Raw genomic sequence first — 15,987 nt, 5'->3', positions numbered from 1 at the left:
TGGTCAGGACAAAGACAAAGGAAAAGAAGCGGGAACTTTGAGATGCCTGTTTGGGTGTAGCTCTGGTGAAAGCCTATTTGTTAATGACTCTGTGTCAATGTGACATATGTTGCAAACGGTCTGGATTAGTGCAGAGATTGTTTAGTTGTGTGCAAGAATCTGTTTGTGAACAGTATTAGCAAACTAAACACTTAGCTTTGGCTTTAGCTTTAGCTTTTGGCAATGACCTAACGGCAAACTATCACAACAATAACTCAATGACAGCATTAAATCACATACAACAAGTTAAACAGTCTTGCTTAGCCTGTAAAGCTGTGATAAGCTATGCCCAGTTGTTACGTTACTGATCCTTGAATGGATGGGAGAAAGAGTCACTTGGTGGTGTGCTGTTTTGTTAGCCGTCAGAAGAAGGCTGAGAAGAACTGTGGTTTCAACTGCAGTCTTTGTTGTGTCCTTTGTTCCAAAGGTGAAACTCCGAGGAAGCTGGTCGCTCAGGGTTTAGCAGAGTTAGACGCTGGGTGCTAACTCACTTAGTTCCTTGTTGCTGGAAAGCTAGTTGCAAACCTTGTGTTTGCTAGTCTATGATCAATTGCCCTCCCTTTAGTGGTTTGGGGTATGGAGCAAGGGTCTGGGCCTCTGTGCTGGTCCAGGCCCAGCCAGAAAAAGGTGTCAGCTGTTCAGCAGCTGGAGCAAAGAGCTTGAAGGCTTGGAGGGAGCAGACCATCTACATAGTTTGGTGACATCACAGAGAGGCATGTCACTGTAATAGTCCTGTCCAATCAAGTTGTGAGACTTGTGTCTCACTGAGGTGTGAGGTGAGACCTCCTGGAGATGGGTGTCACATAGCTCTCTTTGTTTGAAGACAAAGAGCATGCAGAGGAAAAAGCCTTTAAATGTCCAGTGATGATTTTACCAAATGATAAATCATCTGTGGTCCTGTGAATCCCAACAACAGGTAACCAGTAAAGCGAGGCCAATACAGGGGAAATGTGATCACTTCTCCTGGTACCAGTAATGAGCCTTGCTGCTGAATTCTGAACGAGCTGCAAGCGTGGCAGAGCTGACTGGTTGATGCCGGTGTAGAGGGAATTACAATAATCTAATCGGGAGGAGATGAAAGCATGAACCAGAATTTCTAAATCTTTTATGGACAGAAATGATTTAAGTTTTGCAATGGATCTTAGATGGAAGAAGCTTGAGCTGACAACTGAGTTGATCTGTTTATCAAATTTAAAGCCAGAGTCGAAGATGACACAGAGATTCATTACATGAGATTTTAAATGGGAAGACAGAGGACCAAGAGCACTGTGGTAACAGTGACAGAAGCGTCTGTAAGGCCAAAGATGAGGACCTCAGTTTTGTCATGGTTCAGCTGGAGAAAGCTTCGTGGCATCCAAGATTTTATGAAACAATTACCTGCTTTGCGGGCGCCGAAAAATGTCCCTTATTTTCAAATCCAAAACTTGACAGGTATGCTCGTGATGCACCAGTACCTTTGTCTCTTTCACCCATCACAAACTGTTTTTCTATCTCTTCCTCTGTTTCACACTGCTCTACCACTTTTTCTTCTTGATACATTAGAAAAACAATGCTTCTGTATCACAGAGTGCCTCTCATTATCTGGGTTTTCTGCTCATTTCACCAAATTCTTAGTGAATAGTGTGAAAACAAGCACTCAGTGTGGAGAGGAGCCCTGTGTTGCACTCTCCTACACACAGTGGTGGATGGAAACAGAAATCACTGCTGCAGCAGCTTCCTTTCTCTCCAAAAATTCCCTCAGCAAAACGGATCAGTAATGAAGTGAGGTTTTGTCCTCACAATATAATCAGTGTCTATCACATCACAGATGTCTTTAAGATCTCTCTTTTCCATCTCCCTTTTCCGCCACCCCTTTTGGAAAGATAATGTAAGTGATCCTCTTCTCTTCTCCATACTGCAATTCTGAAGATACAGAATTGTTTTTTTTTTTTCTTTTCTTTCCACTGGTGGTTTTGCTGTGTGACCCTAATGCACTGTGAAATGTTGACTGCTGCCAGCTGAAAGACTTTATAAAGAATCAGAGAGAGGGACACTGAGTAGGACCGGAGGGATGGATCCCTGATCAAGCAAAGAAATCCTTGCAGCAAGCAGAAGAAACATGCTGTTGGAAACATGTTGGAAAACTTCCAACACACAGAAGTTTACACAGCAGGGTGCAGGTATTTATCTAAACTACCTGATGTGTGCAAAGATCCACAATGAACATCAGTACACACTCCCAACACAAGGCTACTGTATAGGTCCAGAATGCAGGTAGTCCAGCATGTCTGTCCTCACTGTTCATTGTCAAAGGTACTTTATCATTGTAATTACTCCAATCATATAAACCAACTGATACTAGATTATTGAGGCTAATACTGATTTCAGCTGATAGCAGTTTAAACACATAAATAAACTCAATACAGAATCATTATATTTGCCATTCTGTGGGTTTTGATAAATACTTTATATATCTATGAGGTGTGCTAGGTCTTCATTTAGGATCATTGGGTCCTGAGGGTAGAAGCTCCTCCTGAGCCTCTCAGTGCTGCCTGGGTGAACTGGTAACTTCTTCCCGACCTCAGCAGGCAGAAAAGGCAGTTATCCTGGTGGTTAGGATCTTTATTGATTCTCCTGGCCTTATTTTTGTATGTATAAATCTTAAACATTCTTGATGCAGGGTAGAGCAGCACCTGTTTGTTCAACTGAATGAATTACACTTGTGGTCCTTTTTCTGTGCTGTTTCTGTGCGTTGCAGTGATGTTCCTTGTCAGGACGCACTTGATGGTGCAGGAGTAGAATATGCTCAGTATTTGAGGGGATTCTTGGAATTTTCTCAGGTGTCTTAGTTAAAACAGACTCTACCTTGCTTTTCTTACCACTAAGTCAGAATGCAGTGTCCAGGTCAGTCACCAAAGTGTCCACACTACACGCCAAAGAGTGTAGTTCTTTTGCTGCTTGTCCCCAAGACCACCATCACCTCCTTAGTTTTGCTGACATTCAGGAGTAGGTTGTTGTCCTAACAACAGCAGGTCAGGTCCTCTGATTTTCTCAGGTGGCCTTTTCATCGTTATCTGTGATCAGACCAGCAAAGCTGTGTCATCAGCAAACTTGATGATGGTGTTGCAGTCTGAAGTGGCTTCACAGTCTTGTATGTACATGGAGTACAGCAGGGGACTCAACACAGACCCCCGAGGTGCTCCGGGTTTAAGAATGGGGGTGGGCTCTGCCTGTCAGGAAGCTGAGGCTCCAAATGCACAGTGAGGTGTTTAATCCCAGCTCCTCTGTGAGCAACCTGGAGGGAACTACGGTGTTAAACACTGAACTGTAGTAAATAAACAGCAATATATTAGTCAATGTATCGTTACACCCATGGTAAGTGGGCTAAAAAGCACTGCTTCCCCACTAAGTTCTTTATGGTGATATATCAGTTTAGGCCGTGCTTATTTTCCTATCCACTTTGCAAATCCTGAGTTTCCCCTGTCTTAGGAGTCACTGTGTGGAAGCATGATGATCGGGTTTATATCACTGTGAGCAGCTACGGGCTTGAATTCACATAGGGCAGAGAAAAACAATCGCAACATGGCTCAGACTCAGATGTAGAGAGTTTTTTCTTTTCAATGAAGCAGTGACAGCTCATCTGAAGCAGTCACACTCCAACCACTGGTGCTATTGAGATGCAAAATGCAGCAGGAGATTAAAAACAGAAATGTACAGACTGTGTGTGTGTGTGTGTGTGTGTGTGTGTGTGTGTGTGTGTGTGTGTGTGTGTGTGTGCGTGCATGCCTGCGTGCCTGCGTGTGTGTCTGTTTTGTGGGCTAAATAAGAGAGTAAGGAGCAGAGAGCATTGGGATACAGTGGCAGCCCCTACGATGTCTTACCACAACAAGGAAAGTAGAAAAACACACACATTTATGCATGCACACAACTACAAGGTGGCGAAAGGAATTTCATGTAAAAATGTTGATCTTTTATTTTGACACCCTATCAACATTGTTGATATGGATGTTGATCAACATTGTTGATAGGGTATCAAGCACAGTGAAGTGATGTGAAGTGAAGTGTAGTGAAGTGAGCCAGAGCCTTAAAATACAGCACATCCCTGGACTCAGTGTCAAGCTACCCATAGATTTTACTGTGATGCAGTGAAGCCATCATTTGCCACACATGCTGTCTGACTAGTCATTTCCATCAGAAATGTGTTGTTAGTGGGGATGATGATGATGATGATACCAAGGACCAGTCTCAAACTAGAACTGGTTTCTGCTGGTGGTTTTTGAACATCAGTCATCCAGCGGTACACTCTCAATGTGCATACTGTTAGAGAAAGCTTACACGTGTAGCTGCCTGCATCTGATGACCTTCATAAGCATTGTCATGGTTCTGCTTATTTTCTGTTGGTTCTAATTAAGGGGTTGGTTTAATTTTCTAAATAAAATAGTCACATGAGTTATGTATGCTGAAAGAGTAATGGGTCACTGTAATTATTGCTTTGTTGTTGCCCCTAAACTGTAAAAGATCACAAAGTCCTAGTTCATTGTAAGAATGCATTCTAAAGCTGAGGTTTGGCCTTGGAAAACTTACCGCAGAAGAGACATGTGCAGTGATCCATGACACAGTAATGAGGACACACATACCCATTTGATTCAACTCGCTGTTTCAACCTAATTTTGGTTTCAGCTTAATTTTAAATGTAAATGTGTAAATGCCATGCAAATCTCAATAAAAGGGTATGAGACTGCAGGGCCGTGAGCACTTACAGAGACTGAAGAAAAGTTGAGAGAATCAATGCCCAAATGTCCAAACATTAAAAAATAAATAAATTAATTAATAAATAAAAAAATGGCCTGAAGTGGAGGTGCTTCTGGCTGACCTATTTCACATTTTGTACCACAATCTTTTTCCATGAAAGGGCGCTGTAGAATGCATCAATATTACGTCATGTTTTTGTACATCAAATATAGACCACACCATGTAAATTTCAGGTAAATCAAAAGATGACTGTCTGAAAAGTGTGGTGCAGACTGGAATTTCGTGTTTCATGGCGAGACACTAAAACCTGATGCCACACCACAGCCACAACATCCAATGCTGACCCTGGAGAATGCACTAATGATACGTGATGATTTTGTACATGAAATATAGACAACAAAATTTAAATTTCATGCAAATCAAAAGATAAATGTTTCAAAAGACCTACTTCCTGTTGCTAGTAGGTGGCGCTATGTGTAACACCAAATATTGGCATATAGATGTGTTCAGGGCAGGACTGTCATCAATCCTTTGAAGTTTGGGGAAGATTGGACCATGTGTGCTGGAGTTACAAACCACTTCCTGTTTATGGCGACACATGGAAGTTTAACGTCTTGCCACGGTCACACGGTTTGACCAATACTCAAGCCTGTAATAACTTTTCTTCTTCAAGGTCTTTCAGTGGGACAGACTAACCTTTGAAGTCTATCAGATAAAATGTCGAAGACAAGTTCATTAATTTACGAGCCCTGGAAATGGCCAAAAATGCACAAAAGTGGCACAAGTAAATTCAAAATGGTGGACTTTCTGTTGGGTTTGAAGCATGACTCCAAGATGCTTGTTTGTACGTCTTATAGTGCTACATGTGCCTACCAAGTTTCATACATGTAGGTTAAACTAGCTTCGGAGGCTGTTTCCTCAAAATTTTGTAGGGGGCGCTACTGAGCCATTATTTGGCACCCAAGAATGAAACCCTTAAAATATCAAATATTTCACTACTTCTGATATATCTGCAAAGTTTCATGAGTTTTTGAGTATGTTAAGCCTCCCAAAAAGGCAATTCATTTGAGATAAGAATAATAAAAATTAAAGCTGTAAGCAACGATGAATGGGCCCTCGCTGGTAGGACGCCTGCTGACGCGGTAGTTTATTTCCGTGAAAGTTAGGCACTGCATGCAGGAGTGGGTTGGCGTATCCTTGATACAGTGCTGGAATGACATATTTCACATTTTGTATCACTTTCTCTTTCCACTAGAGGGAGATGGAGAGCGCACTAATTATACATCATGTTTTTATACATCAAATATACACCACAGAATTTATCTTTCAGATGAGACCTACTTCCTGTCGCCATGACGTGGCACTGTGAGTATCAGAAAATATGGTCATATGAATGTTTTCAGAGCGTTCAAGTTTGATGGAGATCGGACCATTACGCCAAAGTTATAGCAATTTCATGTTTAATGGCGAGACCTCAAAATTCAAAGTTGGACAGATCCTGTTATAACTTTTGGTCACAACATAGTCAGGCTCACATAAGCCAAGTTTGGTGCCAATCCAATAAAATCTGTAGGACAAGTTTGTTAAATCAGAACACGTGGGAAACTCATGACCATGAAATTCAAAATAGCCAACTTCCTGTTGGGGTTTGGCAATGGGTCCAGAGGCTTTTCTGTGCATTTGTACACAATACAGGTATGTACCAGTTTTCATGCATATCGGTAAAACATGCGGCTGGGGCTGCACTTTAAAGGGCATGGCCAAGCCATTTTGCCACGCCCATCGACGAAACTCATATCACATGTCCAGGCCAAGACTATTAAGTAGTGTGTCATGTTTCAGGCAGATTAAACTAAGTACACTGTAGTTAATGCCAATTGCTGTGTTTTGGCAAAACATTCAACTTCACTGTTGTGGCAAGGCCGTTTGGTGACTTTTCCCCATCTTCACAATATAACATGACCAAGGTCTTAAGGCCTTCATGACCACATTTGAGTTGGACATGGTCAACCTGCCAGGAGGAGCATGTTAAAGTGTAAAACATGTCATTTCCTGTCACCACTAGGTTGCGCTATGACTATCAGGAAATATGGTTATGTACATGTGTTCAGGGTGGGACTAATATGAATAATGTGAAGTTTGGTGGATATCGGACCATTTACATCAATGTTATAGCAATTTCGGCAGTAGCTCAGTCCATAGGGACTTGGGTTTGAGAATACTGCATATTGCTGGCTTCCGCCCACCAACAAAAGCAATATCACACCAAAATTTACATGGGGACTGAAACGGACGCAAAACTTGGAGGTTGGTGCTCGGGCCCAAATTAAAGCTGCAAGCAGCTATGAACGGGCCCTCGCACCTTTACGCAACTCGGGGGTGCTGGCAGGATGCCGGCTGATGCAGCAGTTCACTGCTACCAAAGTCAGACACCGCATGTAGGAGTGAGATGGTATATCATTCACAAGTGTGGGCGCTGGTATGACCTATTTTATACTTTGTTCCAATTCCTCTCTAAACTAGAGGGAGCTGGAGAGCGCACTAATAATATGTCACGCTTTTATACATCAAATATAGACCACAGCATTTAACTTTCAGATAAATCCAAAGATAAATGTCTCATAAGACATACTTCCTGGTGCCACTAGGTGGCGCTATGAGAATAAGGAAATATGGTCATGTAAATGTTTTCAGGGTGGAACTATTATGAATCATGTGAAATTTGGTGGAGTTCAGACAATCAACGCAAAAATTATAGCAATTTCGTGTTTCATGGCGAGGCCTCAAATTCAACACTCTGCAGCGGCGTGCGATTTAACATTGGGAAGATCATGTTATAACTTTTGATCACAACATAGTAAGGCTCACATAAACCAGATTTGGAGCCAATCTGATCAAATCTGTAGTACAAGGGCCTCTAGTTTCGCAGACCGGCCGAGGCGCTTCGCCAACTGGGTGTGGCCAGGCGGATTTTGCAAGTTTGGCACACCGTGTGTGCTGGGGCAGCTACTCCTCTTTTCCACCTCCGTCCCTCCTACCTGCGCAAGTCGGACAGAGGGAGGAGAAAAGGCGTGGAGTGGGTTTTACACAGCCGATTCACATCACACCAATCAAATGAGCCCCTCTCCTTGCTCTTAAATGCGCCGCGCGAAGGCATAATGAAAGTTTACTCAATTTGCCATGGCAGAAGAGAGCAGCAGCGTCAGACGGCCAAACTTCTCCCAGGAGGAAACTGATGTTTTGGTCCGAGAGGCTCCAAGCTCGCAGTGTCCGAATATACGGAACTGCGAGCAGACCTCCACGGGCTGATGATGCAAAGGTAGCCTGGGAGGAGGTCACCACAATTATAAATCAATGTTGCCTGGATACACTGAGAACCATTGCCCAGTGCTTTCTCTCTTGTAGTCTCACTCTGTTTCTTTTCTTTTGACTTTTCTAAGATGACAGATGCTGAATATATACTCCCTATCTGATGCTGTGGCTGTTTGTGGTTGGCTGAGAGGGATGTGAACGCATTAGTTTGCAGCTGTGTTAATCAAATCAGGTTGGGTTTCCATTACGCATGCCAAACGGTGCCAATCCATTGCATTGAATAGTGGTTTTTGTGGGTATTTATTGCATTTTTAATGTGGTAGAGTTGGGCGATCTTGTCCATATCCTATCGTCCTATTGCCATCTGGTGAAATTGCCGATGAACGATGTCATCGCCCGGGGGGGGGGGTCATTACGCGCCGCCGCTGAAACGTTCACTTATAGCCTCTCTTTGGCGTTTGAGCAGCTTTATAAAACTCTTGAACATGTAATGGCTCCTTAATTAACAAGTTGACTTTACATAGACGGCATATCTTTTCAATTTCTCCTGACATTGTGTTGTTTGGTATGTTCACCACTCCGTGACATGCGCGTTAAGGCCCAAACATACTCGGGCGGAACGTACGCGGAACGGATTCCGCGGAGGTCCGCGCGGACTCAAAGCGGACGATGTATTTTTCACATCACGGGGATTTTTCACGGACATTTTTACAGGAAACTACAACGTGGAAGTGTGCTCGACTATGAAAGCCCGAATGACTGCGGACATTCCTCGCGGAGTCTGCTCTGCTTATAGTACGCCCGAGTATGCTTGTGTCGAGCGGGCGGAGGCATTGATCTGATCAAGCTGGATCTGTCGACACCTCCCCCTGCTGCGCCACCCCACCCATCTCAGCGCACCTCGGTCTGCCAAACTACCAAACTGAGCACGCCTCGGGTTGCGCTGCTCAAAACTAGCTCTGCGCGGGGTTCGCCACCCTGCGCCGTGCTAGGAAACTAGAGGCCCAGGTCTTTAAAACACAACATGTGGGAAATGCCAAAAATGATCAAAATAGCTGACTTGCTGTTGGGTTTAGACACTGGGTCCAAGAGACTTTTTTGTGCATCTGGGCATGATACACGTACGTACCGATTTCCGTGCATGTCAGTGAAACATGCCGTGGGGGCTGCTCTTTAAGGGGTGTGGCCATGCAAATTTACCCCGCTTACCAACGAAAGCAATATCACATGTAAATTTACACGGTGACTGAAGGGCATGCAAAAATTGGCGCATTTTTGAGTATGTTAAAACCCCCAAAAAGACGATTTACTTTGTGGAAAAATAATAATAATTCCTTCAGTTTGAATAGGGCCTTCGCCCACCTGTGGTCAGTGCTCAGGCCCTAATAATTCCTTGCATTTCAAGAGGGTCGGGAATCCTGTAATATTATACAATTGTTAAAATGAAGAAGACTAATTATTCTTTACAAACAAGTCAATACAAAATGTGTGTACATGTGCTCATGAGTGTGTGTAGATTCTCTTCTTATCTCAGAACAATTTCCAGGTAAGTAAACATTAGTGAATGTCAGAATCTTAATAAAAACTGCTTATGTTGGTTTTAAAAATGTATTCTTAAGAATGGTTGGTGAATGAGGCCCATTGTGTCTTTAAATGGATTTACTTAATCTGATTTAACAATGTGACCAATGTAGAGGAGAATTTGCAGCTGAAAAGACACATTAAGATTACATGAAATTCAGTGGTCCGAACCTCTTATAAACTTGATCTCAGCCTTTAAGTTCCCTTTAAGCTGCCTAAAAATCACACTTTGTTCATTTTTTCCGTATTTCCAATGCAAAGTTTTTTATTAGCAGATGCAACAACATCACAATGGCTGGTATTGTTTTCACTTAGGGAGTTTGTGTGTGTGTGTGGGAACACTTCATACATTTATCAATCATGAATGTATGGCAAATGTATTATTCGGTCATAGAACTATCTGGACAAGAAAAAAAGATGTAGCTTACCACCTAACCAAAAAAATCCCATCAAATCCAATGATACATTGCAGGTTTGGAGTCTTTTAGTGCTATCTCATCTAAAGGACGGAGGATGTCTTGAAAGAAGTTCGGATGTTTGTGGTTTCAGGCCGGTCTCCCAAAGAAAAGGGATATCTAAAATGATTTGGGTCTGCGGCAGTTTGTATCCACTACCCACTCAGGGAAGATCTGGCTTTCACAGATATATGAATTACTGGTTGGTGGGTCATCCCAAGAAAACTGACTTTTAGACTTACAGTAGATTTGTGCTCATCATCATCCGATGAAAAAGCTATTTGGAGATAGGTGGACTTATTACCTCTCAGGCTGTGCTGTATCTGTCGTCACAGGATAAAAAAAAAGGGTGTTAAGGGAGACACTTCAGCAAATGATGGTGAGGAAAAATAATTGTATTTAACCCTTTAATACTGGCGGGAGCGCCCGCGATTTCATTTGCATATTGATTTTTAAATGCCGGTAGAATTGCAATTAAATAAGATAGACCAATAATTCTTTTTGCATTTAAAACCGGAGGAGTTACTCTAACTTACCATGCATTCATCATGTCCCAGAGTGCTGTTTCCTTGCACTGACAGGTTTGTAGAAAAACAGTAAAAAGCGCTCAGAACAAAAACATTATAATCCTGATCGCGGGTATTCACAGCACTTTCTATGTTGGACTAAACGTCATCACGTTGTGAGCATGAACTGTCACGTTATTTTGTTGTGTGTCTTTCTCGCGACACTACCCGCGGCAACAAGGAGTGACGTAATTTCCCGGAAAATTCCTCTCTTTCTTCCGCAGTAAATATTTCTCTCAGCTTGCAGTCACACATTCGCTCTCGCTCTCGTTTTGTATTTTACTCTTTCACAAAAACACTTAGACACACACACACACACACACACCAGACACTCACCACACACTCGCACACATATATTTATGGAACTGCAACAACCTGGACGTGCGAAACGGCTTTTCTCCCCGCGCGAAGCTTTCGAGCTAATTACAGCGTCGGATGAAGATTCAGTCCACTCATCTGGGGCCTCATTTATAAAGCTTGCTTACGCACAAAACGGGCCTTGAAAGTGGCGTACGCCACTTCCCACGCAAAGGTTGTGATTTATAAAAATAAACTTGGCGGGAGAATGTGCGCACCTGTAAGCAAATTCTGAGTCATGTGTGCGCACATTTTGGAGACACTGGGAAGTGGCGATGCAGATGGCGAGGTGGAGAAGTGGAGTCAGATTTTTATTGATGTCTCACACAAATTTAATGTCACGCTATATCCACCTTAGATCCACGTTATCATTGAAATTAAATCCAGCAGCCTTATTTTGTGCTTGGAGTGAGTGATAATTGTTTCATAAAAACGTTGTAAAATCCAACTCAAATCCTGAATTGGAATTCTTTCTAAATACGTATTTAATCCACACTGCGTCTAACATCTCATTGTCCACTCTGTGAGCGCAGGACGGGAGAGGACGGCGCGACTGCATGGCATATATTTATTTATTTAGCTAAATATTTCCAGTGCATTTATCATGTCTCGAAATACAGCCATTAAGCACAACCGTTACACTCATTTCATCAGCCCTACTTAGACATGTGCTGTTCATGACAAAACCGGCATGATGAAACGTGTTCACCTATTACACTTTCATCTTTGAATTGTATTTCAAATTACACGTTGTATTTTGGGACAGGGATACCACTGGTTCATGCTGTAATTCAGGCCGGGAGTCTGATCAGACTAATTGCCATAAACATATAAATACTACGGTGACCCTCGTGCGTAATTGCGCAAGATGGCACTGGCACATACTCCTTTTTGCCTCCACCTTTAATAAATGTGATTCTTTATGTCGCACATCAATGTCATACATCCTCAAATTTAAAAGCAACACATTAACTACATGTTGGTAAAGGAGTAGAAATTTTTTGTGTACCTTTATATCAGACCACTTTTTTTTTTCTCTGTCACTGTCCGTGCAGTCCCACAGACACAGCTGACAGCATCAGCAGCGTTGATGTGTTGCCACTTTTTTTTGCTTTCTTTTATTAGTGATCCCGTTGCTGTGGCCACCAAATAAAATCTTTCTCAGTCCTCCACCTCCCATTAAAGGGTCTCTAGCTCAGTCTCGGAGAAATTCCGTTTTTTGGTTCGTTTCTCACACCTGTCGTCGTGACTCACAACGAGAGAACACTTGCATGCATTTATATGCAGATCGCATTCATGAGGTGATTTGCATGACCATTTATGGTTGAACTAGGGCGTGTGGAGGGCAGAATATGAGGCAGATCTGGGTGCGCACAACTCCAGGAGGTCTGTGATTTATAAAGAGAACATTGCGTGCAAGTGTGCATGCGCACGGTTTTATAAATCGGATTATTTTTTGGCGCACGCCATTTTCAGCTTTTGGGCGCACGTCAACTTTTAGTATGAATCCTAAACACTCTTTTATAAATGAGGCCCCTGGTCCTGATTCTGCCGACAGTGGAGATGAAGCCAACCTCATCCAAGGGAGAGATCCCTCCTATGACATGTATGTATATATTTATGAAATACTGTTTGTTTTTGAGTTAAAGTAAAGAAAATATATATGTAACACAACTGAAAGCATTTTGCACTAAATACGCACCATTATTGTATTATTCTCATGTTGACACATCTAACACACTGTGTAACATCTGTATGCAGAGTTGACGATGATGAGGAGGAGGAAGTGGGGGTCTCCTCGCACCCCGGAGAGAGGCAGAGGGGGAGGAAGGACCCCTATCACAGTATGTGGACAATCCCTCTCCATCTGAGCTGTTCAGGATGTAATTTCACTGGGCTGCCATCAAAACACTGTGTGCCAACACCAATAAAAATGCAGCAAAAATATTGCTCATCATGGACAGGAACTGTCACAAGACCTATCACAGCTCCCCTGGTGCTATTGAAAAGTAATGTTTGACTTTGAACTTGGAACTTTGGTTGTTCTATTGTAAATAGTTTATTTTGATGTACATGTTGTATTTTTGCTAATTGTGCACAATGTGCATTTAACTTTCGTTTTTGTCACATTTTATAAAAATGAGTGCATCTCAAAAATTAAATTATGAAAACACTCAAAATAAATTTTCTGTGGTTTGAAAGGACTTTGTGCAACTTTTTTACATTTACAATTTTGAGGGATACAGCCATGATATTTCTGTATTTAGAAAAATATGTGTAAAAACAAAAATGATTTTCATTTTTTTAGTGGTTTATTGCACTTTTTAGCAATTTCTTTCATTAGTATGGACATATGTCCACATATATTATTCAAATTTGGGATTTAAGGGTTGTATTGATGTATAGCATATTAAAATACTCCAAAAAATGGCCCTACATCAGGTAAAATTGTAAAGATATGCTCTGGCGGACTTGTTCTATGGTAGGTCATAAAGGGTTAAAGGAAGAAAACAAATGGTGTTTCTCCTGCACCTTATTTAAGAAGTTGGCCTCTTATGTCTTCTGGTTGTTTGTTCAAAGTAAAAAGGCCAAGAAACATCGTTAGGCTTTTCGGTATCCTCTGTTTTACATATGGACTGATTCACATGATGTACTATTGCAGCTTTACAAATTATTTTGGTCAAGGTCAACCTCACCAAGAAAGGACTGCCTGGAATAAAGACAAAAATAAGCTCCCCTCAGGTTACTGAAACCATACATGTTCTGGAGAATTCGCCACCTTTTTGGGGACAGTAGTAAGTGCTTTCAAAGTCTTTTTTTTTTTTTTCAAAGAAATATTTTTTCTGAGAGCAAAAATCGTTTTTTTTCTGCACATATTGATGGCCAGGGTGATGGTTCACTGCACTGCTTACTGACCGCAACATAACAGGTTTGATGAGCTCTGGGATCAAAACTAGCTTATTGCCAAAGTTCGACCATGACAGGGAACAGAATCCCTTACCGTGGCATCCTCCTTAAACATTTCAGATAAAATTTACAAAGAGCAAAATGATTACAAAAAACAAATATGATCGTCAATAGACCAAAGACCAGATGTTACTTTTGCTTTTCTCTTCTCCTCTAACATGAATAATTAAGACTGCATTGAAGTGGTGTGCATAGATTAAGATTAGGTTCAAATAGTTTAATGATTACAACGTTTTACAATGTTTTTAAGTGAGGGCGGTTGCCTGTGTGCATATAATGCAGGACTGGTTGACCAGGTCTACAGGCTTCAGGGTCAACCGTCACCTCCAGTTGATTCTCAAACTTAAGTCTGGTTCCAAATATTTCATCATGTACTACGACTATATTGGTCCAGTCTTACCCTACTTAAAGTTAACATTACCTTTTTTTCTTCATGTTAATGTTAAATTTAATTCAAGTTTGAAATAGGGCCCAGGTTGTGATCACCTCAGTCTGAAATTTTCCTCAAGCACTGATGATTTAAAGTTTAATTTTGTGAATTTTCCACAAGACAAACACCAATTTTACCAAACAAGCACAGCTGAAAGCATGAATCCCTCACTTTTGCCAAACTGAGGAACCTGTGCTCAATTCTCACATCAGTTTGATAGCCGACTGGCTTGTGTTCTACCTATGTACCCTTCTGGAAGCCAGTATCTCATTAAGGATTTTCTCTACTCTGCAGACAAATAGCTAACTGTTAAGGGTTTCTTCACCCAAAACCTAATGATAAAAACCCTAAATGCAAACCTCCGTTTACGAGTGTTTCCACAAGCAGTTCTAATTCAAACCACCGACACACAGCTACAGGACGTTTGGGATAGCTATGATCTAAAGCAGCAACAGCAGCAGCACTTACATGGAGGTGATGTTCTGAAAAAGGTCCTGGATGCTCCCGGTACTGTTCCCGGCGCTCCCGGTGCTCTGAAAGGACAACAGCGGGAAGAATTTGCTGGCATCTGATCTATTGCAGTAAATTTCTGTGGGCGAGCAGGTGCAAGTGGGCGGACAGTCCAGCAAGGAGCTCAGGTAGTTGTGAAAGAAGATGCTGAGCAGAAAAAAAATCTTCCAGCAGCACAATATCCTGGGTGGGCGACGAACGCCGAATGCGCCAAACAACGCATCAAATCCATCCATGCTGTCACGACTCAAGTGCTCAGATTTCTTCCCAACTTTGCAGCACAGCAGCAAGAAAAAAAATGACTCAAATCCTCCTGTTTATCGTCCAGTCCGTGCGTGCGTGGGAGCGTGAATGCGTTACCGGTGTTTTCACCTTATTTCTCTCAATGGAGTCCAAATGTTAAATTAAAAAATTAGGCTATCTCCCTTAATGACCACCCGTAGCGCGCGCGTGTGTGTGTGTGTATAAGAGAGAGAGATAGAGTGTGTGTGGGTATGTCAGCGATTTTGATTATGTCAGTCACGGCTGTCCTGCGCGTTTAAAAATCACCGCTGGTAAGGAAAAAGGAGGAAAAATCCTGTTATTAATCCATGTGTGTGACACAAAGGGGTCTGAGCTCGTTCTCTCTCTCTCTTCCTCGACTCTCTCCGCATCGTTTTATGCCCCCCCCCCGACACACACACACACCTCTCTCTCTCTCTCTCTTTCTCTCTCTCTCTCTCTCCCTCTCTCTGGCGTTGTTGCTGGTATATGGCGGTGGGATTGGTGGAGAAACAGAGAAAAACCCATCCTCTGAGCTTCACGTCCCACCTACTGGTCAAAGAGGAAACTGAGAGTCTGACACAGATAAGTACGCACATCGGGGCGCACGCACGCCGCGGCTTTTGTTCTTAGATGGTAGTAACCTGTGTCAAATGTGGGGCCCTGTGTCAAATCTAGTTTTAGGACTCAGCTCATGTGAGTAGGAACACATATTGAGTTTGATCTAAGCACCACAGGCTAACAGTCACACAGAACGCCTGGGGCCAGCTTCATTATT

General features: G+C 42.3%; 1 protein-coding gene across 1 annotated transcript in view; it reads right to left on the bottom strand.

The window, feature by feature from the left end:
* Positions 1 to 15,571, bottom strand: part of ntrk3a (neurotrophic tyrosine kinase, receptor, type 3a) — a 550,968-nt gene extending 535,397 nt beyond the window's left edge. Inside the window, exon 1 of the mRNA XM_050073398.1 lies at positions 14,907 to 15,571. Within this exon, the coding sequence (XP_049929355.1) occupies positions 14,907 to 15,184 (278 nt within the window). The 5' untranslated portion in view covers positions 15,185 to 15,571. The remainder of the gene's footprint in view (positions 1 to 14,906) is intronic.
* Positions 15,572 to 15,987: the final 416 nt, after the last annotated feature.

Source organism: Epinephelus moara, chromosome 20 (genome assembly GCF_006386435.1).
Source record: "Epinephelus moara isolate mb chromosome 20, YSFRI_EMoa_1.0, whole genome shotgun sequence".
Lineage (NCBI taxonomy): Eukaryota > Metazoa > Chordata > Actinopteri > Perciformes > Serranidae > Epinephelus > Epinephelus moara.
Note: the sequence above shows the minus strand (reverse complement) of the source record. Positions and strands in the feature narration are given on the sequence as shown.